At 43.0% G+C, this 27,500-nt stretch overlaps 2 protein-coding genes across 3 annotated transcripts in view; one reads left to right on the forward strand and one right to left on the reverse strand.

Annotated features, from left to right (window-relative positions):
• Nucleotides 1-3,207, forward strand: part of LOC143280880 (galectin-4-like) — a 22,504-nt gene extending 19,297 nt beyond the window's left edge. For both annotated transcript variants that reach the window (XM_076585625.1, XM_076585626.1), the window contains 2 exons: nt 1,227-1,446; nt 2,286-3,207. In XM_076585625.1, the coding sequence (XP_076441740.1) occupies nt 1,227-1,446; nt 2,286-2,399 (334 nt within the window). In that variant the 3' untranslated portion in view covers nt 2,400-3,207. The remainder of the gene's footprint in view (nt 1-1,226; nt 1,447-2,285) is intronic.
• Nucleotides 3,065-27,500, reverse strand: part of LOC143280878 (solute carrier organic anion transporter family member 4A1-like) — a 74,917-nt gene continuing 50,481 nt past the window's right edge. Inside the window, exons 6-15 of the mRNA XM_076585624.1 lie at nt 26,204-26,407; nt 25,323-25,425; nt 20,206-20,327; nt 18,228-18,331; nt 16,704-16,842; nt 14,718-14,919; nt 12,024-12,204; nt 11,082-11,266; nt 10,347-10,411; nt 3,065-9,336 (exon numbers count right to left, since the gene is read on the reverse strand). Coding sequence (XP_076441739.1) covers nt 8,759-9,336; nt 10,347-10,411; nt 11,082-11,266; nt 12,024-12,204; nt 14,718-14,919; nt 16,704-16,842; nt 18,228-18,331; nt 20,206-20,327; nt 25,323-25,425; nt 26,204-26,407 — 1,883 coding nt within the window. The 3' untranslated portion in view covers nt 3,065-8,758. The remainder of the gene's footprint in view (nt 9,337-10,346; nt 10,412-11,081; nt 11,267-12,023; nt 12,205-14,717; nt 14,920-16,703; nt 16,843-18,227; nt 18,332-20,205; nt 20,328-25,322; nt 25,426-26,203; nt 26,408-27,500) is intronic.

The raw sequence follows: 27,500 nt of genomic DNA on the forward strand, positions 1-27,500 counted from the left end.
TTTTCGCTTCGTCAAGTCTCCACACTCAGCTCTTTCAAGTCTGGCCTTAAAACCCTCCTCTTCCCAAAATAGCCTCCCTTGCCTGCCCTTCCTTGTCTTTATTTTCTACAGTATTAGAGTTATGCATGCGTGTGAATGACTGGTGCGAAAGCGCTTTGATTTGTCTCTGCACAAGATCCAGCGCTATATAAATACCATTATTATTATTTATTATTATTATTATTAAAGTGTTTTTGTTTGTTAAGATCTGGAACCACCCAGGGGACATTAAAGTCACCTGATGGCTGGTTGCACAGCGATGTTAGCAGACCTGAATTTGCTCAGTGTTCATAATTTTTCCATGTACATGGAATTCGTATTTGCTTTTGTGCTCGTTTTGTAAGGAAAGTAATGTTTTTCATACGAGACTCAGTCGGGGTAGGATTATTCTGACATATATTCAGGGGAGAAAAAAGACAATAATTTAGTTTTGAGCGCTGGTTGCTTTTTGAGAAAGTAATAGCCATAAATTTTGCAATGAAAGAAGCACATAAATGTTTAATGGGCATAAAAAAAATTAAATTAAAAAAAATTGCGTTTTCCTGACCAGAAGGGAACACGGCAGATTCTGTTTCTTCTCTTTATAATGTATGTATATAGTTAATTTTGATGAAAAGGAAAAATAACAGACAATTGTTTTCACGCACAAATAAACTCAAATCGACACACAGCCCTTTAAAGGGACACGTAGGAGTTTGTGTCACATACGTTTAAAGTATTATTGATTTGCTAGAGTAAGGTTATATATAAGACAATTCAAGGTCTTCACGAAATTGACACAAAATCTCTGAAGAACAAAATGACACTAATTTCGGTTTTCACACATCATGTACTTTTTTTTTTCTTTTTATAATTTCGTTTAGTTCTTTTTATTATCTTTTTGTTCCTAATCCTTTTTCTTCTTCCTAACATTTTTATGTTTTGTTGTCTTACCGTTACCATGCTGCAGTTGTGAAATTTATATTCTTGCGTTGGTAGAAATCTTGACAGTAGTATTATGATGAAAATAATGTACCAGCTCCATCAAAAAGGTTATCTTCTCTCTCTTTCTGTTATCTTTTTTTTCTGCTTCTTCTTCTCTTTTCCCTTTCGGGGGCTGAATAAAAATACAATATTGTCTTGCTTTCTCTATCATCCTGACAAAATAAAAATCGTCCAGTTTAATTTAATTCTCTCTTTTTTTTCAGAATCACCATCAACCTGCAAAGCGGTCCCTACGACGGCTGTGACGTGGCTTTCCACTGTGACATTCGCTTCCGTACTGATGACGGAAGCTTCAACACCATCGTTCGCAATCACTGCCAAGGGGGCGCCTGGGGACTGGAAGACCGTAGCGCCCCATACTTCCCTTTTGTGCCCAACAACAATTTCGATATCCTCCTTCTGACAGAGGCTCACGGCTTCAAGGTTGGTATACTTGGTCTTCAGTGATTTTCTTGTTGTCACGCTGAAAATCTTTGACTAGATTAGATTAGAACAGAATAACTTTATTATATCCAACTAGAGAAATTTGGTCAGGTGCATTATCACAACATAGACAAGTAAACAGCATGGAGACATAACTGTAAAGAAAAAAAACAACAACAACAAAACTATCAGCAATTATTAGTTCCTTCATATACGGTTGCAAATATGGTGAAATAAAACATTGACAGTTGAAACGAACCTAGTATTGAACCAAACGCGTTTTAGAGAGAGAGAGGGGGAGAAAAAAGATAGGGTATAGTTGATGGGAATGGGCGAAGGGGTAGGAAATGGAGGGTCAGAGAGAATGGATCCGAAGGGCCATAGTTTTAGATATAATAGTCTTTACCGTCATTCTCCGCTATCTTTACTCTCTCTCTCTCTCTCAACTTCCCGTAAGCCAGTTGTCATTAAGGAGAACTAAAAACTTTCAGTTCACGCCTTGCAAACGGATTTCGTAAAAATCACATTTGTAAGTTCTGCCCAACTTTCGGTGCACTGAGGAGGAAAACCTGTGCGGTGGAACTCCACAAGAAGCTATGGGGACCACCTGCTGCACTGCGGAGGGACGGCAGACTTCGCGCTGAAGACCGGATTGACCATCAGTGTTCTGACAGCGTAACCTGGGGAAAGCAGAAGAAATTTGTAAAAAAAAAAAATTTAAAAAAAATTATGTTTAAGTTCAGAGTTCTTTCCGCAGTGTAGTTGCGCATTTGTGAATGCCACATTACTTTCACATTATTTATTCCAGTTTATTGACCGATTGATTGATTGGTTTCCAGGTGGCAGTCAACAACCAGCACCTGCTGGAGTTCCGACACCGTCTGCCCATGCAGGTGGCCAACACTCTTCGTGTTACTGGTGACGTCAGACTTACCCAGATCCGCTTCCAGTAAACGTCCTGTGACATCAGCGTCATCCAGTGACGTCAGCGTGGAGGGGTGTGGGGGGTAGGAGGGGGGGGGGCACGCTACCGTTCAAGAAGGAATTGTTCTTCAGATGCTTCCAAGCCAGCAATGATGAAGAAATTAAATGAAGACATTCAATCTGTATATTGAGCTTGAGCATAAATGTGATAACATTTATCACTCATTTTGTCCAGGAGAATAAATAAAATCATGAGGAGATTATCGGTAACCATTTGTTCTTGTTCATTTTGTCTGTGTGCAATGAAATGTACTTACTTTAAAAAAAAATTTTTTTAGCATAACTATTTTTGAAAGAAAATGCCGGCATTACCTTTTTTCATATCTTGCATGTGCCTTTGAAGTAAAGGATGCTTACATCCAGTAATTAAAAAAAGAAATGTTATAAAAAATGTTTACTACTTTTACATACTTTATGTGTGTGATATGAGGTACAGTTAATTCATTGTTTTCTGTTTTATTGCTGAATTATAAAGTACAGTCTATGATTCCACAATTATGATAGACTTGTTGCTAAATTATAAAGTACAGTCTATGATTCCACATATGTGATAGAACTAGATGTGTAGGAAGTAACCCGGCTATAGCATTTATTTCAAATAGTTTCTTGTTTGCGTTATTTGTATTTTTATGTCTTTTCGTTTATTGGTTTTCAGATCAAACTCGATTAAACGCAATCAATTTTTTTTTTAATTCTCTGATTTTGCTTTCTGCATGACATTGGTGTTCTACCACTGACGGTTTCTTTGGGTGAAATAAATTTTCTGATTTTCCCATATTAAGCGTGATCACTCTCTCTCTCTCCCATTCTCTCTCTGTCTGTGGCACCCAGTCTTCAAAGCCAAATGATTCGTGTTCCGAGTCATACTGATTAATTCTGTCAGCCTTGGCACACAATCAGCAACAAAACTCACGAACGAGGCAGCTCAATATACACCTTTATTCATTTTGTCGATTAATATTCCCTGATATGATTGGATCACTGTTGACAAAGTCAAAGGCACTTGAGAAAGACAGGGGCAGAGGAGGGAAAAGGGGAGAATGAGGGTCAGAGAGAGAGAGAGAGAATTCAAAGGCACTTGAGAAAGACGGAGCCAGAAGGGAATAGAAAGGAGAGTAGTGGGGGTGGGGTGAATGGAGACAAAGAATCGAGAGAGAGAGAGAGTGAAAGAGTGACGGAGAAGAGGGGAGGAGAAGGTCGACTGATAGAGGGTGTGGGGGCGGAGAGGCAGATAGACAAAGAGATATGTATACCGAAAACGAGAACTTGGATTGCGCGCTGCAATGCACACCTGCACAAAATCAAAACAACCAGACAGATAAGAGGTGGAGACCAGCACCTGTAGACGGACAGCAATCATCAAAATAAAAACCCGCTGGGGCGCGATGGCCAAGTGGTCAGTGATTCACACTGCCACCCGTAAGGCCCATCGTTCGAATCTCAGCTGCTGGGAGGTTAGACAAGGGATTGTTTCCCCTCCCTCTCAGGAAAACACGCATGCAGCTCTGCTGTTACCTTGCATCCTTTCTTCACTTAAGTTCAAATATGCATGTTTTCAGCACCCCATCATGCATTCGACGGGGTACTCAACTGGAATGCAAACAGACCTACTATGCGCCACTCCTTAACATAGAGTGTGGATGCCTAAACAGCGGGATGAAAACGAAAATACACGTAAAAGCCTGCTGTTAGAGACGATTTCACGCGAGAAAAGCCCCCAAGAATGCGGGTAGTAACCAAAAAAAAATCCCCAAAAACAAAACAAAACAAAAAAAAAACAAAAAAAAGACAAAAAAACACCCCAAAACAAACAAACAAAAAAAACCAAACAAAATTTCCAAGAATTTCCCTGTTTCCAAATTAAAAGTCCATGAGCAACTGATGTATTTTTCAAAGCTGCACTGCTCAGTCAACTTGTATCCACATCAACTGATAAATTTAAAGCAACACTCAGTCAGCTTGTATCCACATCAAGTAGTAAAATCATAATATATAACAACAGAATAATAATAACGATTTACATTTACAATAAATCATATGGACTGTTGCGATAGTTGAAATTCTGGTCTCGGAAGTCTTCGGAACACAAACGGAAAAAAAACCAAAATAAAACATTGCATGCATTAATATCGATAGATACATCCTGAACACAGCCATTTGAAATATATTTGAAGCAAGTTCACATATGGAATCCTGAATGGAAGAACCAACAACAGATGTCACTCTCAGAAAGCTGTGAAGATAATGTATTGAACACATTAAGAAACACACACACACACACACACACACAGACATCAGTAATCACAAACTGTCAATCTCTATTTCATTATGAAAAAAAAAAAAAAAAAATGTTCGTCATGCTTTCTTGAGGCAAATGATTGGGCCATGCCAGAACCGTACTGACATGGTTCCAGTGATTACTTTATCACATACATATTTCTACCTGTGCAGAATGCATGATCTTTCTGTGCTGATGAAGTACATGACTTTTTATTTTTTAATTTTTCTATATTTCCTTAGGTCCCCGTTCTATTTTTCAACTTTTAAATTCATGCTGTGCGGAGTAACGTGGGCTACTGTATCATGCATACATACATAAAAAAAAAAGCATTACTGTATCGTGCATAAGAAAATACATGTTGGTAATCAGTGCCTTTGTCGTTACGAAAGTGGATTTGCATAGATGTTAGATAACAAGAACGGTATGAGATGGAGAGAAAAAAAAGCATGAGTCGAGTATCAAACTCTTTGGTCACACACACACAACACACACGCGCGCGCACGCACTCATACATACACACATACTCTGCAGATACACATACGTGAGAGACAAAGAAAGAAGGACAGTGTGCGCACGTGTGTACGTGTATGTTTGTGAACCTAACTGCATTTTTGGCATCACACTTTTGTACACTTCCGCGTAAACAGACACACAAATGTGAGACTAATAAAATTTGAGATGACGGAAGGGAAAAGAGAGAAAGAGAGCGGCAGACAGACAGAGAAAGAAGACAGGAGAGAAAGGCAGACAGGAATCAGAGACACACAGAAAGAGAGTGGGACACAGTGCACGGTAAAAAGGCACAAAGTGAACAATGTAAGCTATCACAACCAGCTCCGGCTCTTATGCCACGATCTTATTTCATGATGAAGATTCCAAAGCCAGACAACAGATAAAAACAACAACTGCAATAAGATTATTTAACTACTATGGCTTGGTCAGCTGCTTTATTATCGACATGGTACCACAAAAATTCACAATGTGGAAATCAAGGACTGAGACAGAACCTCTGGATGCAAAAATGTAACCCCGTATTTATTTATTTTTTTAATTATATTTTTACATGCGCAGTTACATTTGCTTGTTATGTAGATCTTTGTTCAGTCTTGAGATCATGCTATGCATACAATTAACATTTTAGTTTCATGTCAGATGTAGGCTACATATGTCATTAGTTGTTTATTCTTTCGTTATAACATCTTCTCTTGTTTCGTTTTCCCCAAACTACTTTGCTGTTTATGTCGTATGCTCATATTGCTGTTTATAAAATACCCAAGGTTCAAATGGTTGAGCCGAAACTCCTAAGACTTTATCTCATCATCATTATCGTCGTCATCAGACACTCTTCTATACAATGTTGTTTTCAATTTCTTCATCTTCTCTGTCCGATTCGCTAATCAAAACTATTAAGTCTTAAGACTGTCTTAAACTATAAATTCTTATTAAGTATGGCTGTTTTCGTTTTGTTTTAAACAAAAATGCAAATACCAACAGTGACACATTCTGGATTGGATGGAAGGTTCTCTTACACTTCGTAACGACTGTTTTTGTTTGTTGTTATTTTGATTTTTCTTTTGTCTAGAATAATGGTGCAAATTCCAACACTGATACATTCTAAACTGGATGGATGGTTCTCTTATATCTTGTGACGATTATTTTTGTTTGTTGCTGTTTTTATTTTTCTTCGTCTTTTCTACGTAATATGCACTTGTGCAATTTTTTTGTGTACAATCAGAGACTGAGTTGAAAACGTTTCTAAAGCCGGTACACTGAATGGCTGACACTTTGTTTGGTTCCAGTCAAGCATTGCGCCTCCCCAGCTCATGATTTGAAGGGCGCCTTTCGGAGTAAATTATACGGCATTTTGGCTTATATGTTGTTGTGTTTTTTTGTTGTTGTTTGTTGTTGTTTTTTTCATTTCTCTGTTGTTATTTCTATTTTTCTTTCTGTATTTTGTTGTTGTTGTATTTTCCTTCATGGGGGCAGAACAACGGTGAAGAGAGTGCTTTGGAAGGGAGCAGGAGAAGGAAGCCCAGGAATCGAACTAGCACTCTTCGAGATGCGAACTTGACGCTGAAAGAACAGAGCTTTGCAAACAACAGAATGTCAATACAGCACCAAGCCAAATAACTGTATATTATGTTCCTCAGATGAATAGCCAAATGCATAGCGTGATATTTATGGTCTCATATGGATATTCGCTCTGCATCAGAAGTAGCTTCAGTAGCAATAGCAGCCATCAGTTAAGAAAGCGCACACCAAGGCAAACTGTTGCCCGGCTCATCGATCGCCCGATAACCCTTTGTAACAGCTGCACTTATTTTTCGGTTTCACTGTCGCGCCCGTGTCCAACACGTGGATATACGCGAGCGCGCGCGCATGCGCACACACATACACGCGCTCGCTCTCTCTCTCACACACACACACGCACTCACAAGGAAATGGTGTCTGTGCGTACTGGATCAGAACAGCCACTACAAAACCGCACTGCTGAACAGACAAACCATGCAGCTGAGCAGGGCCTCCTCCATCGCGAGTCCTCATGGCGACCTGACATTAGAGAGAGAGAGCTTCTTGAGGACTGCTGCTGTAGCCGTGACAGAACGAACGAATGAACCTAAACCTGACTGGCCATGCACGGGCAAGTGAATTAGTACACACTGAACAGACATAATTTCTTTTAAGCCCTGCAGGCGGTACGAACTAGGGACATTTCGCTTCTGAGAAAGGTGGGGTTTTTTGGGGTTTTTTAATTGTTTTTTTTTTTTTACCACCTGGTTAAAGTGCTATCGCGTTGTTTTTATTTAGCCGTGGTGACGGCGATTCATTGTCTGAATTGTGCCGGCAGAACTCTTTACACAGGTTCTGCACTGCACTACATCTTTGTGGTGGAGTCTCTTTCATCACGGCTGGGGAGTGGTTTACCTTCACTGTCGCGTTGTTCTGCTGCACAATGCTGTGATAATGGGAGTTGTCATGGGTGCTTTATTATTGCAGCTGTCGTCTCTGTCTACGTCTGCCTGTCAGCTTCTTTCATCTGTGTGTGTGTGTGTGTGTGTGGGTGTGGGTGTGGGTGTGTCGTGGGTGGGTAGGGAGGGGAATGGGGGTGACTGTGTGTACACATGTGCTTGAATATTGTTACTTTTTACTCTTGAAAAAAAAAAATCTCCGTAAATGTTCTGAAGAAAGATGCTTGGAATAAATTGTGCAGTGTATGTGTGTGAGACAGAGAGACAGACAGAGAGAGTGAGACAGACAGAGAAAGAGACAGAGACAGAAAAAAAGAGATGAGGAAAAAAGGGATAGGTAGGACACAACTGTTGTTAAAAAAAAAAGAAAGAAAATGATTTGTCCTAACTTCTGCTGCTATCCAACCGATTCAGAACTCTTGATAAAACACATGCTCTCTCTCTCTCTCTCTCTCTCTCTCACACACACACACACACACAAGCACAAACACACTGGGTGTGAAATCTTATCATCAGTGTCGTTATCATCACCTATCTGCTAGCCATGCCTTTCTCCTCACGGTTTCGTTTTGTTCCCTCTTGTTTTTCGATATGTGAGTTGGCCTATGGTCTTCGTAACATGCTGTGCCATACCTAAACGCACAGTCTATTTTGTGTATGAATACAGATTATACCTGCACTGAATGCCTGTATTATCATTAATGATGACAGCAAGCACCAAGTATACTGAGAGTTAACATACAATTATTTGGAAAATGTTGCGCCACAATGTTTGAGAAGGACATAAGATTATTTTTTGCAAAATGTCATCCAGATTATTATGATAAAACCGCAGCACAAAACTGACAACAGGATTTCGTACATTTTGTTTCACTGCCTCACATCAAAACAAAAAGAAAAAAAAAGAGGAAAAACGAAAGAAACAACTACGCACGCAAACATTCAAACAGCACCTTTCCCCATCACCCAGAGAAGGCGGGGGTGGCGGGTGGGGTGCGGAGGGAGGGGGGTGGAGGGGAATAACAGCAGAATGTGGAAGCCAATGTCCGAACCCCTGACCCGAAGAAGGTCCCCCCCATCACAAAGAGGTGCTGACCACGCTACTCCTATATTCGCTGGTCCTGGGATTGTCGGTACACGTGCCGCTGTCAGCCGGATAGACTCGCACGGCGGACAGACTGTAGCGATCCACGTTGCAACCTACGGCAGCCTGCCTCCCTGAAGACGATTTCTGCAAGTCCACATCTTGCCAATCCTCATGAGCGTTCGAGCTCGTTCGGGCGCTGTGCTCATCCGTACCGGCTTCATGACGACCAGCATCTTGAAGGCCACTCACCTCAGGCTGCTTCAGTCCTCCTTCACCACTTCCACCACCACCACCACTGCTGCTTTCCGGCCCACTTTCGAACTGGCGGGAATCGCTTGCCGCCTCGTTGGCCTCCACCACAGGGTTGCCCTTCTTCTTGTAGATGGCGTAGGCGGTCAGCAGCAGGATGATGGACGTCACCTTGACCACCACCCACAGCAGGAAGAGGCGCAGGCCCATGTCGTAGCTGTCGTAGACCCAGCAGTTGCCTTTCCCGTTGCACGTGCTCTGCCACAGTATGCACGACGTGTCCAGCACGGCGCCCGTCAGGATGGGGCCCGGGATCGTGCCTGGCCATGCACAAAACACGCCCACATGCACACACATTCACACACACATACACCCAATAGACAAACACGCAAATACACACATAATCGTGCCCACGAAGGCACACACACACACACACAAATTGATACACACACGCACACACATTTAATCGCGTCCAAAACACACACACACACAAGCAAAATGATGAGCAGAATAAAAGAAGATTTTTAAAATATGCCGGCAGCGGTGATGACAGTGAAGAAGAAAAGAGTATGATAACAAGGAAGGTAACAAACACGATAACTTGACGAAAAAGGAATAGTGTGTGGGAAATACATGGAAGGGTGAGAAAGTGGGTGTTAAGAGATAGATTGAGATAGGACCTGACACACACGTTTCCCTCACAGATGATTAATCAAAACATTTAATCCTTTGATTCCTTGAAGGACCCAAAGGATTACAATCATAAATTTATAAAAAGCTGTTGTGAACGACAACTGGTGAAGAGTAACTCAAAAATCACAGCGATTAAAAAAAAAAAATTCAAAGGGAAAGAAGGGAGGGGGTAGGGGGGTGAGAGACAGAAAGAGACAGGAACAGACTGAGATGAGAGGGGTGGGGATAAATATAGTTTCAGTTTCAAGATGTCAAAACATGAATACTGATCCATATCAGGTACACTACATTTGTTTGTTTGTTTTGTTTGTTTGTTTTATTTATGTTGTTGTTGTTTTTCTTTAAAGGGGTGGAAGGAGTGGGGAAGTGGGGGAAGGGGTGAGGGTTGGGGGGGGGGGGGGGCACACACCTGACTAGCACAGTCTCAACGCTCAGGTCACGCCTTAAGAGCCCGTCATGCTACAGGAATGAAAGAACTGGAGGAAAAAGGAGAGAGAAGCAATAGATAATGAATAAATGAAATAAGCTTTGTTTAGTGAATTCGCGTGCACGCACACACATGAACACACACACTCACATACATACAATAAGCGCATCTCACAACAGACAGACAAACAGATGGGTGTCAGTCAATTACCCAGAAGACGAAGCGTGACCCACTGCAGTCCCAGCCCCACAGAGCGCTCTGAAGAGGGAACACACCTGAAACATACACAAGACGACCATGCTATTCTTCCAGATCATTGCTCCTACTCAACCCGATCTATGAATAATCTGACATTTCTCCCCTCTTTTTTTTTATGAATCTGTTTATTCATGCATTAATCATACTCATTTTCTTTTATTCAACAGCCTCACACAGAAGGAAGCAGACAAACTGACAATCATACTCACTGACCAGCACACAGAAACCTCCAATATCGAGAGTGGGATATTTTCATGTTGGGGATAATATTTCAAAAGTCAATTTCAGTTAACGACTCTCCAAAGACAATTGTTCCCCTGCCTCTGCATACAACCTATACAGCAACCTAAATTACCACAACAAATCATTAGCAAAGTAAATATAAATGATCATAGTCAAGTGTACAAAATTTTGTTTCAAAATCATATCCAAATTTCTGCAGCCTCCATTAATCAATTATTTTTCATTCTTTGATGATGATGATGATGATGATATTGATGATGATGATGACTATAATGAGCATAACAGTGACGATTTAAGTTGTTGATGAAGCAGCAGCAGCAACCCACAATAGTAGTAGCAGTAAGGCACTGCAAATCAGATCAAAAGCATCAGCAAGCGTAAACATGATTAGAAGCAAACGACAGGAAAAACAACAAACACTGTTCGGGCAGCACTGAGAGGTACCTGAGTATTGCCATGGAGATGGGGGTGACGGTGAGGAAGGTGAAGAAGATGCCCAGGAAGAGGACGACGACGAAGAACCACACCTGAGGGCAGGTGCCTTGGCACTGCCCACTGATGGCACTGCCGCTGCCGTTCTGCCCGCTGTCAAGCAAGGTGGCCACGACGCACGAGCATCTGCTGTACACCTGTGCGGACACGTACACTGTTGTTTTTGCACTGCAGCGCAGATTAGCGCAGTGTAATGTGTAACTTTCTATCATATTACATTCTATCATATGATATGATATGACATTATCAGATCTGTTTTTTGTCACAACAGAGTTCTTGTGAAGAAATTTGGGCTTTTCTCCCTGGAGAAAGCATATCGCCACAGTGCAGCGGCACCTCTTTTACTGGTCTACATGTTTATATCATGAATCCTTTTTACAATGATCTATTTTAATTCATGTGATAGTTTCACTGAATTTGCAGCACACACACGCGCGCTCGCTCACACACACACACACACATAAACACGTCCCAACCACCAAACTCTAAACACCTCTCAATTCCTCATGGCAGGCAATGTTTAAGGTGCCAACGAACAAACAAACAAACAAACCGCCCAACCTCCTTGACCAAAGCCCAGATCAGCGGGGTTCATGTGGTAAATAAGCACAAACTCTCGCTTTTTATATACACTATCTCAGGCAGCCCATTCACAAGACACAAAAAAAACCCCTCCCACTTGTGAATGTCTGCAGCCAGTTAGTATACTAACATTCACTATGCCAAAGAGTATACTTCAAGGACTGGGAGTGAACCAAGCGTGCACGCGCGCGCGTTTGTGTGCATGCATGTGTGTCTAGCTTGCAAACAGACACTCACAAACGCACACACACGCACACACACTACACAGAAGGGTCAAAAAACATAACACGGCTCCAAACACCCACTGCTGACCTTGGTGGGCGCCTCGGGAACCAGGATCGCACTGTTGACCAGCTCTGTGGAACAGCCGGCGTAGCAGCTGGAAAAATAGGTCACGCCGTCCTGCCCGCAAACTGGGCTGTAGCGCTCTGTGTTGCACGTGCAGTTACTGTTGCACTGTGCCCTTAGCTCCTCTTCATCCAACGGTTCATGGCTGCAACGATAAGTGCCAACAATGTATGTTCGAATGTTTCAGGCTCAACGAAACTGCTACTGCACTGAGGATTTACGTTAGTAAGTAGTTAAGTAGGTAGGTAGGTAGGTAGGTAGGTAGGTAGGTAGGTACGTCGGTCGGTCTGTATGTATGTATGTCTATGTGAGTTTTATATATATATATATATATATATATATATATTATTCAACCTGAGAGAGAGAGAGAGAAAGAGAGAGAGAGAGAGAACATTTCTGCACAATAAGAGTGCAAAGGCTTATACACATGGGTATTTGCAATACTAAATTATGTATCCAAGCCTGGATGTCTTCGTTTTCCATGAAGTAATGGAGGAAGCATCAAAACAGTCTTCGTTAAAATTTTAACCTTCAAAACTGTATTTGAGTTCGGGGTGGGTGGTGTTTTTGGGGTGGGTGGTGGTTTATATATATATATATATATATATATATATATATATCTATATATATAATGTGTGTGTATCATGTTTAACTACTGTTATAAAGGGAATAAATATCAAGTAGTATGATGATTCATATTTACGGAGATCACCATTTGGCTAGATTTTTCTGATATATTGTTTGATATACATGTCTGCCACAACTGACAAAGTGTCCCCAGCCTTATAAGGCTGACAGTATTTGTGCTGTGTATAACTTGTCTTAATATTGTTTCTATTTTATTTACGAAATCTGGTGGGTGTGTTTTCACCTTTTTTTTTTTTTTTTTTTTTAGTCCAGAGCCGCTTCAGTATTCAGAAAATGTTTATTCTTCAGAATAATGACCATAACAACATCACAGCCATATTAACAGCAAAGAAAAATGAACACACACGAATACTCCCCACCCTCTACACACAGGTACAAAAATACATTCGGATTTTTTCTGTTCTTTTCTTCTTCCTTTTTTTTTTTTTTTTACCCCAAAGGAAATACAAATACATTTCAGTTGGACAAACGTTTTGAAACAAACATGTCGGACAATTGTGGTACATACACAAGCCAGTGCAAAAAAATATCTGGAAAATGAAATTATATAAAAAGGAAAAAGAGCTCAAAGACAGGCACTAGCAACCACCACGTTTCCCGGAGGGAGATTGGTGGTTCAGGTATCCCCCCCCCCCCCCCCCCCAACAAAAAAAAAAAAAAAAAAAAAGAAAAAAAAGAAGAAAGGAATATAAACTGCGCCTTAATCAACTTCAGGCTATTACAAACATAATGGAATAGAAGTAGAAGCGACAAAAACGGCCATCATCCTCAAACAAATGAATCAACAACTGCAAAAAAAGGGGTTTCTTGGCACAAATTTGCCTTTATTTCTATTTCACAGAATCCCCTTCCCTGGTCCCAGTGCAACGGCTGCTTAGCCGCCTTATCTGTAAACGTATTACTCTATCACGTTCTTTTGAAAAAAAATAATGTATTCTATATAAATGATTTGCGCGACAAATGCGTGTATGTTTGTCTTTGTTCTGACACTCAACCCACGGATCAAAGCATAAAAAACGCCAAGGCTGCCTTAAAGCAATTTTTACGGCGCCAACTTTTGCTTAGAGCGTTAAAATCTTTCTGGAATTTATGGAATTCGCGATGTTGATTTCTAAAGGCTGAACAAACTTAGCGCTGTTAAGATCGCTTTTGCGACTCCAACCTGGCATGTTATTGTTTGATAATAAACCCTGTGTGTGTGTGTGTGTGTGTGTGTGTGTGTGCACGCGCGCGCGCGTGTGTATGTGTGCGTGTCTGTGTGTGTGATCCTTTCGGCGCCCCTCGCCATTCTCCTCAGCCATAAACAAACCAGTTGAAGACGTGTTTTGTCTGGTTTGCAAATTAAAACTGGTTGGTGGCGCACTCCTTATCAATCGCAATCTTTGCGGAAATCTGGGTGGCTGGTTTTGAGAGGCGAGAGGGGGGGTTGCAAGAGGGTGAGTGAGACAGGATACAAACAGATACAGACAGAAAAACCAGAACAGAGAGTGTATTTTGAAACAACATCGATGTTATCTCCTCTGAATCATATCATCACACGGACAACTGCTTTAAACAAAACGGCACGGACGACTGCCAGACAAAACACCACTCTTTTACCACAGTAAACAAATAAAAATGAAGAATAAAAAAAACAAAAAGAAACTCACAGAAGAAAAACTAAATTATCTACGAAATCAAGCAAAAAACACTAAGACTGACATGGTGACTACCGTGGACATAACTGAAATGAAAATATAATAGAAAACCTTATTACATAAAAGCAAACATTATGTATATAAAAAACAAACAACAACAACAACAAAAGAAACTAAAATACTAAACAAACAAAACACAGCCGTGAGGACGTTCACAAAAAAACAAAAAAAAACCCAAGAGACCAACTGTCAACTTTGCGCAAATCGTAAACAAAAAATACAAACCAACCCCAAACAAACAACAAAAAAGAAATAAAAATGTCAAAAAAAAAAAAAAAAAAAAAAAAAAGAAAAGAAAGAGACGAACTCTAACTTTGCCAAACCGTAAACAGAGTTGATGCCGGCGAAGCGCTGCTTGGGGCAGTTGATGAAGAAGCAGCCCCCGCCCATGACGGCGCCCAGCACCAGGCAGACCAGGCAGCCCCTGAAGATGCCCGGCAGCCTCAGGCGGCACTTCTGCATCAGCAGCCCGCCAGTCGCCAACCCGCCGGCCCCGCCCATCAAGGTCACCGTGCCTGCACACACGTTTCACGTTCACTTTCTCAAGAGAGAACAAATCCACACCTGCTTAGGCAGATACCTGACCAGCGGCACAACCGAACGCGCTTAACCAGGCCTCGAGTGCATGCTTAACTCCCTCTATACGAACGGCGAAAGAGACGACGTTAACAGCGTTTCACCCCAATTACCATCATCAAAATATTGCAAGCGGAAGGCTCTTATACTGAAGAGGTGAATGTTGACAAAGAATACCACAATTCTGACGACGGAAGCTAAAGGTTGGGTCATTCAGACACCCACTGGACATCCGAGGGGTCTGTGTAGAGGAGAACAGAGGGCTGGCTGTACTGAGTGAGTTAAATACATTTGTGTACCTATCACAGAGGGGATTCCTTCTACACAAGACTTATATCGTACTGTGCACGGGACCTCGGGTTATCGTCTCATCCAAATGACTAAACGCTCAGCTTGATTTTCGTATCAAACTTGGGAGAAAGGACGAGACCGAACCAGGATTTGAACCCAGACCCTCACAGATACTGTATTGGGAGATAAGCTTCTTAACCATTCTGCCACCTGACGGATGTGTGCAGCGGCGACATAATGTTTTGTTGTTGTTGTTTTCGATCGATATGTCGATACTTATATAGAACTTATCTTCTGTTTGCTACCAAGTTCGTAAGCGCTTTACAAACAAAGTCATTCGCACACCAAGCTGCCTAAACGGGAAGAACCACCCTCTGACAGATTCCTTTTGGCCTTTATATGCCAGGCTAGGAAACAAGTGTCCCGGAAACACCCCCCCCCCCCTTCCACCGGGCGCTGAATGGTAGTCTGGGTGCTAGTCTTTCAGATGAACTAAGCGAGGTCAACTTCGTTTGTAAAACAAATACACCTGCAGACAGGAAAAAGAAAGAACAAAAAAAAGTAGGTGTCGCTGCTTTATGGCGGTTCACTCTTCCCTAGGAGAGAGCAGCCTGAATTTCACACAGAGAAATCTGTTGTGACAAAAAGTAATACAATACAATACAACGTAATGTAATGCAATGCGATGCGATGCAGTGCAGTGCAATGCAATACAATGTCACGTGTGGTGATGGTAAACACAAAAAGCTGCCTTTCATTGTAAGCCCACGATTTCTCGCAATCCCACGATTTCTCTCACTTTAAGAGAAATCGTGGGATTGCGAGAAATCGTGGTTGTTCCCCTCCCACGTTTTCTCTCAATTGCGAGAAATTGTGGTGGGCGCTCCCACGATTTCTAACAATGTGTGAGAAATCGTGGGAAGTCCCCCTTATTTTTTTTTTATTAAAAATAATTCCTTTATCATCGGAGTTGGTTTCTTGTCTTTTCCCCAAGGGGGTGGTGGAGACGGGAGACGTGGGGTGTCAGGGTGGAGTTGGTGGGAGTGTGGGACGTGGAGAGAGTAATATTTTTTTTTCTGGGAATGAGGGAGTGGTGGGTAAGCTGTTTCAAGCAACGCTATTTCAAGGTTTCATGATAACGAAATCATTAATAACATCTTATCACGTTTGAGACAAGAGACAGGCAGACACTGATACAAAACGAAAAAAAAACAAAAAACAAAGGGTTGCAACAGAAAGGAAATACAACTTGAACGAAAACAAACAAACAAAATAATAAAATAAATGACTTAAGAACGGAACAGACTACTAACTGCGAAAAATTCAACTAGACAGCGAATACAGGACAGACAGACAGCAAGCCAGCCAGCTAACCATACCAACAGACAGCCATACAAACGAACAGACAGAAAGACAGACAGACAGACATTACCCATAATGAGTCCGGACTCGTTAGGTTTGACGCTGAACTTCTCCTCGATAATTTTGGGGGCGAAGCCTGCAATGCCGGTCACGACCAGAGAGTCCCCCAGACCCACCAGCACCAGCAGTATGTACAGGGGATTACATACCTGGGACAGACAGACAGACACACACACACACACACACACACACGCACACACACACACACACACACACGCACACACACACACACACAAACACACACACAAGCACCAAACACACACAGACACACACACTGGAAATTTATGGAATAACCTTCGACTCATTTTGAAAGATATAACGAATAAAAATGTGCGTAAGAAAAATATGAAAAATCATCTCATTAACTGTCCAAAAGATGAACAATACAAATCTATATCTATTTGTAACCACTTAATTCATGACTTGTGAAATATTTTGTATATGCTTTTGGTGGCAGTTTTGCTTGTTGTATGAGGGTGTAAGTGCATGCGAAACGGGATGTGTTGTAAATTGGTGTATGTGTACATGTTTTTGTGTACAAGTGCGAAATAGAAATGTATCTCCCAACTTCTTCTTTTTTTCTGATGGCTTGATGTAAAAAAAGCAGTCGTTGCTTATTCAATTACCATCTTGAAATATTTTTTTTTACTCTGAAACACGCACACTCATACACATACACAGAGGGGTTATCTTACAACTACATAATCAGCTGAGTGTGCCTTCGGTGTCAAACTTTTAACTGTGCCATGCCACAGAGTGCGCTTTTACTTTTACTTTGGTATTTATAGGTTATCATTGGCAAGTGATGAGGTCTATGATAACCTGCATCTTGTGAAGGGCTGGCGAAAGAACGAAGTATAGTACAGTTATCAATATGAACGAGAGACCGCACACCTGAAGAAGATTAGAGTTATGTGTGCTTGTAAAGGCTCTGAAGCCTTTCCCTTGAAACAACACAGAAAAATCCGAGAGGAATGGGAGGGTGGTGGGTGGTGAGGGCAAAAAGAGATGGACACGAGGCAGTTTCACAGTTTATTGACATTGTCTTGGGCGGTTTTCCACAAAGGTAATAAGAGAGAGAGAGAGAGAGAGAGAGGGGCAGAGACAGAGAGACAGAGAGAGAGAGAGAGAGAGAGAGGGAGGGGGGGGAATGGGGAGGGGGACACAAACTGACGAATGTACAATCCAAATGAACTGAATCTGTGTTGGTTTAGAGACCAGCCGATCCGGAACAAGACCTTGAAACATGTCATCCAATGCAGCACCAAAAAACAAACAACATAACCACGTCAAACAAGAACTCACGGTTATTTTGCCTCCGTTCGACAAGAAAAATACACACACGCACTTTGCCTATACACGTAAGTCAATGAATGCACACACACACACACACACACACTTTCTCTCCACCATCCTCCTTCTCTCTCTCTCTCTCTTTCACCAAGCAAACCACAGCGGACATCTTTGACACCTGCACCCCCCCCCCCTCCCCCACCCATCCCCAACCCCCGCACACACATACCCCAAAACTCACCAGATCGAAAAGTGCATGTGGGAAAGACATCACGAGGTCAACAATGGACTTCTTGCGTTCTCCAAGCTGTCTGGATATTCTCTTCTGTATCTTGCTTTTGGACCCTGGCCACAATCCAACACACGTTTTTTTGTTTTTTTGTTGTTGTTTTTTTTTATTTTGTCTGCCCGTCTGTTTTGTCTGTATCTCTCTCCCTCAGCACCCAAGCCCCTTTCAACACACACACACACACACACACACACACACACACACACACATACACAACTGTTGTTTTTGAACAGATATTCAAATTTTGTGACGTTCAAATTATTTATTCGTTTGTTCCAAACAACGAGGAAATCAGAATGTGAGTTTCCGAGAGGTCACTATTCACAGAAACGTACACAAAAAAAAGACACACACACACACACACACACACACACACATCCCTAACCACCTCCCCCAACACCCATACCAACCAACACACACCTAACCACCTCTCCCCAACACCCATATCAACCAACACACACACACAAACCTAACCACCTCTCCTCTATGCCTATATCACCACACACCTAACCACCTCTCCCCAACACCCATATCAACCAACACACACACAAACCTAACCACCTCTCCTCTATGCCTATATCACCACACACCTAACCACCTCTCCCCAACACCCATATCAACCAACACACACACCTGACCACCTCTCCCCAACACCCATATCAACCAACACACACACCTAACCACCTCTCCCCAACACCCATATCAAACAACACACACACCTAACCACCTCTCCCCAACACCCATATCAACCAACACACACACCTGACCACCTCTCCCCAACACCCATTATCAACCAACACACACACCTAACCACCTCTCCCCAACACCCATATCAACCAACACACACACCTAACCACCTCTCCCCAACACCCATATCAACCAACACACACACCTAACCACCTCTCCCCAACACCCATATCAACCAACACACACACCTGACCACCTCTCCCCAACACCCATATCAACCAACACACACACCTAACCACCTCTCCCTAACACCCATATCAACCAACACACACACCTAACCACCTCTCCCCAACACCCATATCAACCAACACACACACCTAACCACCTCTCCCCAACACCCATATCAACCAACACACACAACTAACCACCTCTCCCCAACAACCATATCAACATACACAAACAACTTACCCTCCCCCGCCCCCCAACACCCATATCAAAACACACACACCTAACCACCTCTCCCCAACACACACATCAACATACACACATGCCAAGCCACCTTCAACACACTATTCATCCCACTATATATGAACACACGCCGCTAATCCCCCCTCCCCCAACATACACATAAACACACAGAGACCTACCCACCTTTCCCCAACACCCACATAAACACTCACAGACATGACCACCTTCCTCCAACACTCACATAATCACACACACACACACCTTGAAACACCTTCCCCAAAAACCAACATATACCCACCCCCCACCCCGCCCCAACCTCTTGAACCACCTTCCACCAACACCCAAGTAAACACAGACACTCACACACACATACATTCCCCCCTTCAACCACTTTCCTCCAACACCCAGTTAAACACACACACACACACACACACACACACACACACACACACACCCCTTGATCCACCTTCCCACAACACCCACATAAACATACACACACACGTAACTACCTTCTTCCAACACACACACACACACACACACCTTAACCACCTTCACCCAACACCTACATAAACACATACAGCTTACCACCTTCCTCCAACACATACACACGCACACAGACACACACACACACACTCAACCACCTTCCCACAACACCCACATAAACACCCCCCGCCCCCCTAACCATCTTCCTCCAACACACCCACATAACACTCTAACCATTCCCCCCCCCCTCCCTCCACCCCCACCCCCTCCTACACACAACACATGACCCCACCGGCCAGGGAGCGAGGAAATAAACACAGCATGGAAGACACGATGACGTAGAGGACAGCACACATGACGTAACCAATCCACCAGGCTCCCACCCAGCGCTTGTCCGAGGTGGTGATGGAAATCCTGCAACACCAGCAGCACCCCCCCACCAAAATAAAAACAACTGATTAACATCCGCCTGATTAATTCACACCCGGCCAAACAATTAACACCCATCAAAGCTGATCAATTAACAGTCCAACACCCATTCCTGTCAATCCTGGGTTCATCCCAAAGGTATGGGCAGAGAAATAACACGCCATAAAATATCATGCTCATAAAATAATGCAAATGTTAACGTTCCGTTCCTGGACTCATTCCAAAGGCGTGGGCAGATGAATAACACGCTGCAAAAATATCATATTCATAAATATGCAATGTTGATATCAAATAGCTCTGTATTATGGGAATGCGGCTTTGGCCTGAGAAGGCAACACACAGACACTCACTCACTCTTACACACATTAAGACCCACGCGCACCCCGCACCCTCCCCACCCCCTCCTCCTACACACACACACATCTTGTTGTCAGTCTAACTGCACTTTGTTAATTTCCATGTATATGAGGTTAACACATCTGAGAACGACAGACTCTCAAATAGAAACAGAATCAACACAAACGCGGGCATTAAAGAGGACACAAAAGCAGACACGTGCGTAGACAGACAGTCAGACGAACGGACATGCAAACAGACATTCGAGCAGGTCATACACAGACGACAAAAAAGACGAGCCGACAAGTCAGACTGTAAGGTATAATCAAACGGGCCTGACAAAGAAGAAAGATCGTACATACAGAAGAGGCAAAGAGGAGAAAGACAGGGCAGACATAAGAAGGAAAGCAGACGAAAGATAGAGCAGACATCCAGAATAAAGGAGAGAAAAGACATATAGGGTAGACATCCAGAAGATAGACCAACATGTCAAACATCCAGAAAAATGACAAACGAGTCAGACATCCAGAAGAAAGACAAACGTCCAGGTCAGACATACATCGGATAGACAAACAAGGCAGACATCCAGAATAAAGACAAACGGACAGGTCAGACATACACAGCGAAGACCAACAAGCAGGACAGACATCCAGAAGAAAGACAGGTAAGACATATAGGAGGGAAAAAAAAGAGACAGGTCAGACAACCAGAAGAAAGACAGACAGGTCAGACATACAGAAGAAATACAAACAAACAGGTCAGACATACAGAAGAAAGGCAAAAAGACCAGTCAGACATACAGAAGACAGACAGGTAGGTCAGACATCCAGAGAAAAACAGAGACATGTCAGACATCCAGAAGAAAGACAGACAGACATGTCAGACATCCAGAAGAAAGACAAACAGACAGGTCAGACATCCAGAAGAAAGACAGACAGGTCAGACATCCAGAAGAAAGACAGACAGACAGGTCAGACATCCAGAAGAAAGACAGACATGTCAGACATCCAGAAGAAAGACAAACAAACAGGTCAGAAATCCAGAAGAAAGACAAACAAACAGGTCAGACATACAGAAGAAAGACAGACAGACAGGTCAGACATACAGAAGAAAGACAGACAGACAGGTCAGACATCCAGAGAAAAACAGAGACATGTCAGACATCCAGAAGAAAGACAGACAGACATGTCAGACATCCAGAAGAAAGACAGACAGACAGGTCAGACATCCAGAAGAAAGACAGACAGGTCAGACATCCAGAAGAAAGACAGACATGTCAGACATCCAGAAGAAAGACAGACATGTCAGACATCCAGAAGAAAGACAAACAGACAGGTCAGACATCCAGAAGAAAGACAAACAGGTCAGACATCCAGAAGAAAGACAAACAGGTCAGACATACAGAAGAAAGACAAACAAACAGGTCAGACATACAGAAGAAAGACAGACAGACAGGTCAGACATACAGAAGAAAGACAGACAGACAGGTCAGACATCCAGAAGAAAGACAAACAGACAGGTCAGACATACAGAAGAAAGACAGACAGACAGGTCAGACATCCAGAAGAAAGACAAACAGACAGGTCAGACATACAGAAGAAAGACAAACAGACAGGTCAGACATACAGAAGAAAGACAGACAGGTCAGACATACAGAAGAAAGACAAACAGACAGGTCAGGTATCCAGAAGAAAGACAAAATGGCAGGTCCGACATCCGGAAGAAAGACAAACAGTCAGGTCAGAAATACGGAAGAATGACAAACAGACAGGTCAGGTCAGACATACAGAAGAAAGACAAACGGACAGGTCAGACATACAAAAGAATAACAAACATACAGGTTACACATCCGGAAGAAAGACCAACAGACATGTCAGACATACAGAAGAAGGACAGACAGACAGACCAGACATGGAGAAGAAAGACAAAAAGACAGGGCAGACATACTGAAGAATGACAAACAGACAAGTCAGACATACAGAAGAAATACAGACAGGTCAAACATACAGAAAAAAAAAGACAAAAAGACAGAACAGACATACTGAAAGAAAGACAGACAGGTCAGACATGCAGATAAAAGACAGGTCAGACATACAGATAAAAGACAGACAGGTCAGACATACACTGTTACAGAAGATAGACAAACAAATATATCAGACATTCCAGAAGAAAGACAGGCAGGTCCGACATATAGAAAAAAAATGATAAAAAGATAATACAGACACACTGAAGAAAGACAGACACAGGTCAAACATACAGAAGATAAACAAACAGGCAAGACATACAGACCAAAGACAAACAGACAAGCCAGACATCCAGAAAAAGGACAGACAGAAATACAGAAGAAAGACAGGTCAGACATACAGAAGAAAGACAAGCAGTTCACACATCCACAAGAAAGACAGACAGACAGGTCAGATATAAAGAAGAAAGATAAAAAGACAGGACAGACATACTGAAGACAGACAGACAGACATGTCAGACACAGAGAAGAAAGACAGATCAGACCAACAGAAAATACAGACAGACAGATCAGACATACTGATGAAGGACAGACAAGCAGGACATACCTCCAGAAAAAGAGACAGACAGATCAGATATACCGAAGAACGGCAGGCAGACATGACAGACCTCCAGAAAATACAGACAGACAGACAGATCAGACATACAGAAGGACAGACAGGCAGGACATACCTCCAGAAAATACAGAGGGACAGATCAGACATACAGAAGAAAGACAGACAGACAGGACATACCTCCAGAAAATACAGACAGACAGATCAGACATACAGAAGGAAAGACAGAACAAACAAATCTGACATACAGAAGAAAGACAGACAGGTCATACCTCCAGAAAACACAGAGGGACAGATCAGACATACAGAAGAAAGAAAGACAGACAGGACAGACCTACAGAAAGTACAGACAGACAGATCAGACATACAGAAGAAAGACAGACAGACAGGACAGACCTACAGAAAGTACAGACAGACAGATCAGACATACAGAAGAAAGAAAGACATATAGGACAGACCTACAGAAAGTACAGACATACAGAAGAAAGACAGACAGACAGGACAGACCTACAGAAAATACAGACAGACAGATCAGACATACAGAAGAAAGACAGACAGACATGACAGACCTCCAGAAAATACAGACAGACAGATCAGACATACAGAGGGAAAGACAGAACAGACAAATCTGACATACAGAAGAAAGACAGACAGGTCATACCTCCAGAAAACACAGAGGGACAGATCAGACATACAGAAGAAAGACAGACAGACAGGGCAGACCTACAGAAAGTACAGACAGACAAATCAGACATACAGAAGAAAGACAGACAGACAGGACAGACCTACAGAAAGTACAGACAGACAGATCAGACATACAGAAGACAGACAGACAGGACAGACCTACAGAAAGTACAGACAGACAGATCAGACATAGAGAAGAAAGACAGACAGACAGGACAAACCTCCAGAAAATACAAACAGATCAGACATACAGAAGGAAAGACAGAACCGACAAATCTGACATACAGAAGAAAGACAGACAGGTCATACCTCCAGAAAATAGACAGATCATCAGACATACAGAAAGAGAACAGGCAGGCAGTAAGGACCTACAGAAAATACAGACAGATCAGACATACAGAAGGAGGACAGGCAGACAGTACAGACCTACAGAAAATACAGACAGATAGGGCATACAGAAGAAAGACAGACAGACAGGACAGACCTACAGAAAATACAGACAGATCAGACATGCAGAAGAAAGACAGACAGACAGGACAGACCTACAGAAATACAGACAGATCAGACATGCAGAAGAAAGACAGACAGACTGGACAGACGTACAGAAAATACAGACAGATCAGACATACAGAAGAAAGACAGACAGACGGGACAGACGTGCAGAAAATACAGACAGATCAGACAATACAGAAGACACACAGACAGACATGTGAGACCTACAGAAAGTACAGACAGACAGATCAGACATACAGAAGAAAGACATACAGGCAGGACAGACCTCCAGAAAATACAGACAGATCAGACATACAAAAGAAAGACAGAACAGACAGATCAGACATACAAAAGAAAGACAGAACAGACAGATCAGACATACAAAAGAAAGACAGACAGGTCATACCTCCGGAAAAGACAGACAGACAGATCAGTCATACAGAAGAAAGAAAGACCGGAGGGACCCCCCAGAAAACACAGACAGGACAGACATACAGAAGAAAGACAGACCGGAGGGACCCCCCAGAAAACACAGACAGGACAGACATACAGAAGAAAGACAAAACAGAAGAGTCAACCGGACAGGGAGTCAGACGATCCTGTCAGATGGGAGCATATCAGGTCACACCCACACAGACCAGGACAATCAGGCAGACACGCAGACAGTAAAACGATCTGGCAGGCTGGGCAGACACGCAGTCAGCGAAAACAGACGGAACAGATGATCATGCTGACCACAATACAGACAGACAGACAGACAATAGGGCTGGTCAAACAGATGATCAGGCTGGCCAGATAGACAGACAAACGGACAGACAGAAACCAGGTGAAGGTGATCCCGGACAGGGGAGGGGGGTTAGGGGAGGGTGGGGGGGGGGAGGCTCACACTTACTTGCTGGTGTCAGTGCGGTCAATGTCCACCCAGAGAGACAGCAGCTGGCCCCCAATCACATAGCCCACCCCAACCCCGAGGGCCGTGATGGCGTAGGTGATACCTGCCACACGACAGTCACGCTGTCAAACTGTCGGTTATCACTGATTAATTAATGGGACACACACACACACACACACACACACACACACACACACACACACATGTCAACGCACTCGCAGAGTGCTTTTATCAGAAAAGGAGGTGCGGTCGTGGATGATAGATTGGATGGATGGAATTACGAGAGGCTGGTTGTAGGCAGGTGCATACCGGCTGTGCACAGGCAAGCAGGGGAACGGGTGGATAGACAGATGGATGGGGGTGGGAGTCCAGAAGGGTAGGCAGGCTGGTGCGTATACTGGTGGTTTAGGTGAGCAGATGTACAGGGGAAAAAACGGAGTCATGTGTGGCATGGCATAATTTCCCCAAACGTAATTAAGCCATACTCTCATCGATGTGAATGCTCTCTACTATAAAAAACAAAAAACAAAACAAAACAAAAACAACCAAAAACAAAATATTCAAGTGAATGAAAAAGACGAGAAATTTCCGTGTATGGTGGTGTCACACGCTTTTTCACCTGACTCCGACACTGAAATGGAACAGTTCGAAATGATGTCAGATGGAGCCTCTCACTGCATCACCCCCACCCCACCCCACCCCCCAGGCACCCCCTCCCTACCCCCCATCCCCATTCCACTGACCTGCATCACCAAACATAATGATACAACTCAATGCCCCCATCCCCACCCTCTCTCACCCACCACACTCCCCAACTGTCCATCCCTGAAAACACACACACACACACACACACACACCGCCCAGACCAACACGACACGTACCTATGTATCCAGCAGTGTGTTCCGATCTGGCGTGGTCGTCGATGTAAGCGAAGCCACAGGTGAAGGCTGGGGTGAAGCCGATGCCTTGAAGAGCCTGGCCCACGATGAACATGGGGAAGAGGCTGGAGGCCGACCCCTCATGTTTGTCCAGGCTGCAGTTCCGGGCGTCCTGCTGCTCCGTGCACCCATCGCTTTCCTCGGAACCTGACAGGGTGTGGGAGGGGGGGGGGGGATGGAGGGGGGGAGTCCTTCATTGTTTACTGTCGTCAGGATAATTCCTTGTCTTTTGTCACTCACATACATACACACACGTACACCGAGAGAGAGAGAGAGAGAGAGAGAGAGAGAGAGAGATACAGACAGACAGACAGACAGACAGAGAGAGGGAAGACCTCACCGTCAGGACTTAATGCCATGGTGGTCTTTGTAAAAAAAAAAAAAATTAAAACAAAAAAAAAAAAACAAAAAAAAACTGTCTTCGGCATTGCTCTGGCGATTAGGTTTTGTCGTTGTCTGAGCCCAGAGTCCGAAAGTCGTTAAGTCGTTACATACACGCACTCACACTCACACAAGCACACACACGCGCCTGCGCGCACGCACACACGCACACACACACACACACAATTTCAGCTGTGGTCAGCACTGTCTCCATAGCTGAATATGTCTGGCCCTCCTTCCTCTTCTCCCCCTTCAGAGCCCGCCATCCGCCATGATGGTATCGAAGTAAAGAAAACAAGAGAGGCAAGGCCTTCAAGACTCACTTGTGATAAATTAAGTCCCCTAGCATTAATTACAGAGTAATTTCCCTTTTTTACTATCTGCACCAAAACGTTTGCAAAATAAATAGAAATTCCATGCTTAGCAAAAGAAGTTCCTGTTTGAATAAAAAATGATAATAATGACTCCTCTTGTTGTTGTGTCAGAATAAGAGGTCAAAGTGCCAAGTTTAGAGAATACAAAAAATATGAATATAACAGTAAACGCAGTTTGCATATAATTAGGCTTCTTTTTTTCTTTTTCTTTTTTTTTTCTTTTTTTGTACCCAACCCAGAGGCGCAATATTGTTTTAAACAAGATGACTGGAAAGAACTGAATTTTTCCTATTTTTATGCCAAATTTGGTGTCAACCGACAAAGTATTTGCAGAGAAAATGTCAATGTTAAAGTTTACCACGGACACACAGACACACGGACACACACACACACACACACACAGACAACCGAACACCGGGTTAAAACACAGACTCACTTTGTTTACACAAGTGAGTCAAAAATATATAAATCACGTTTTTTTGTTA

Source organism: Babylonia areolata, chromosome 4 (assembly GCF_041734735.1).
Source record: "Babylonia areolata isolate BAREFJ2019XMU chromosome 4, ASM4173473v1, whole genome shotgun sequence".
NCBI lineage: Eukaryota > Metazoa > Mollusca > Gastropoda > Neogastropoda > Buccinidae > Babylonia > Babylonia areolata.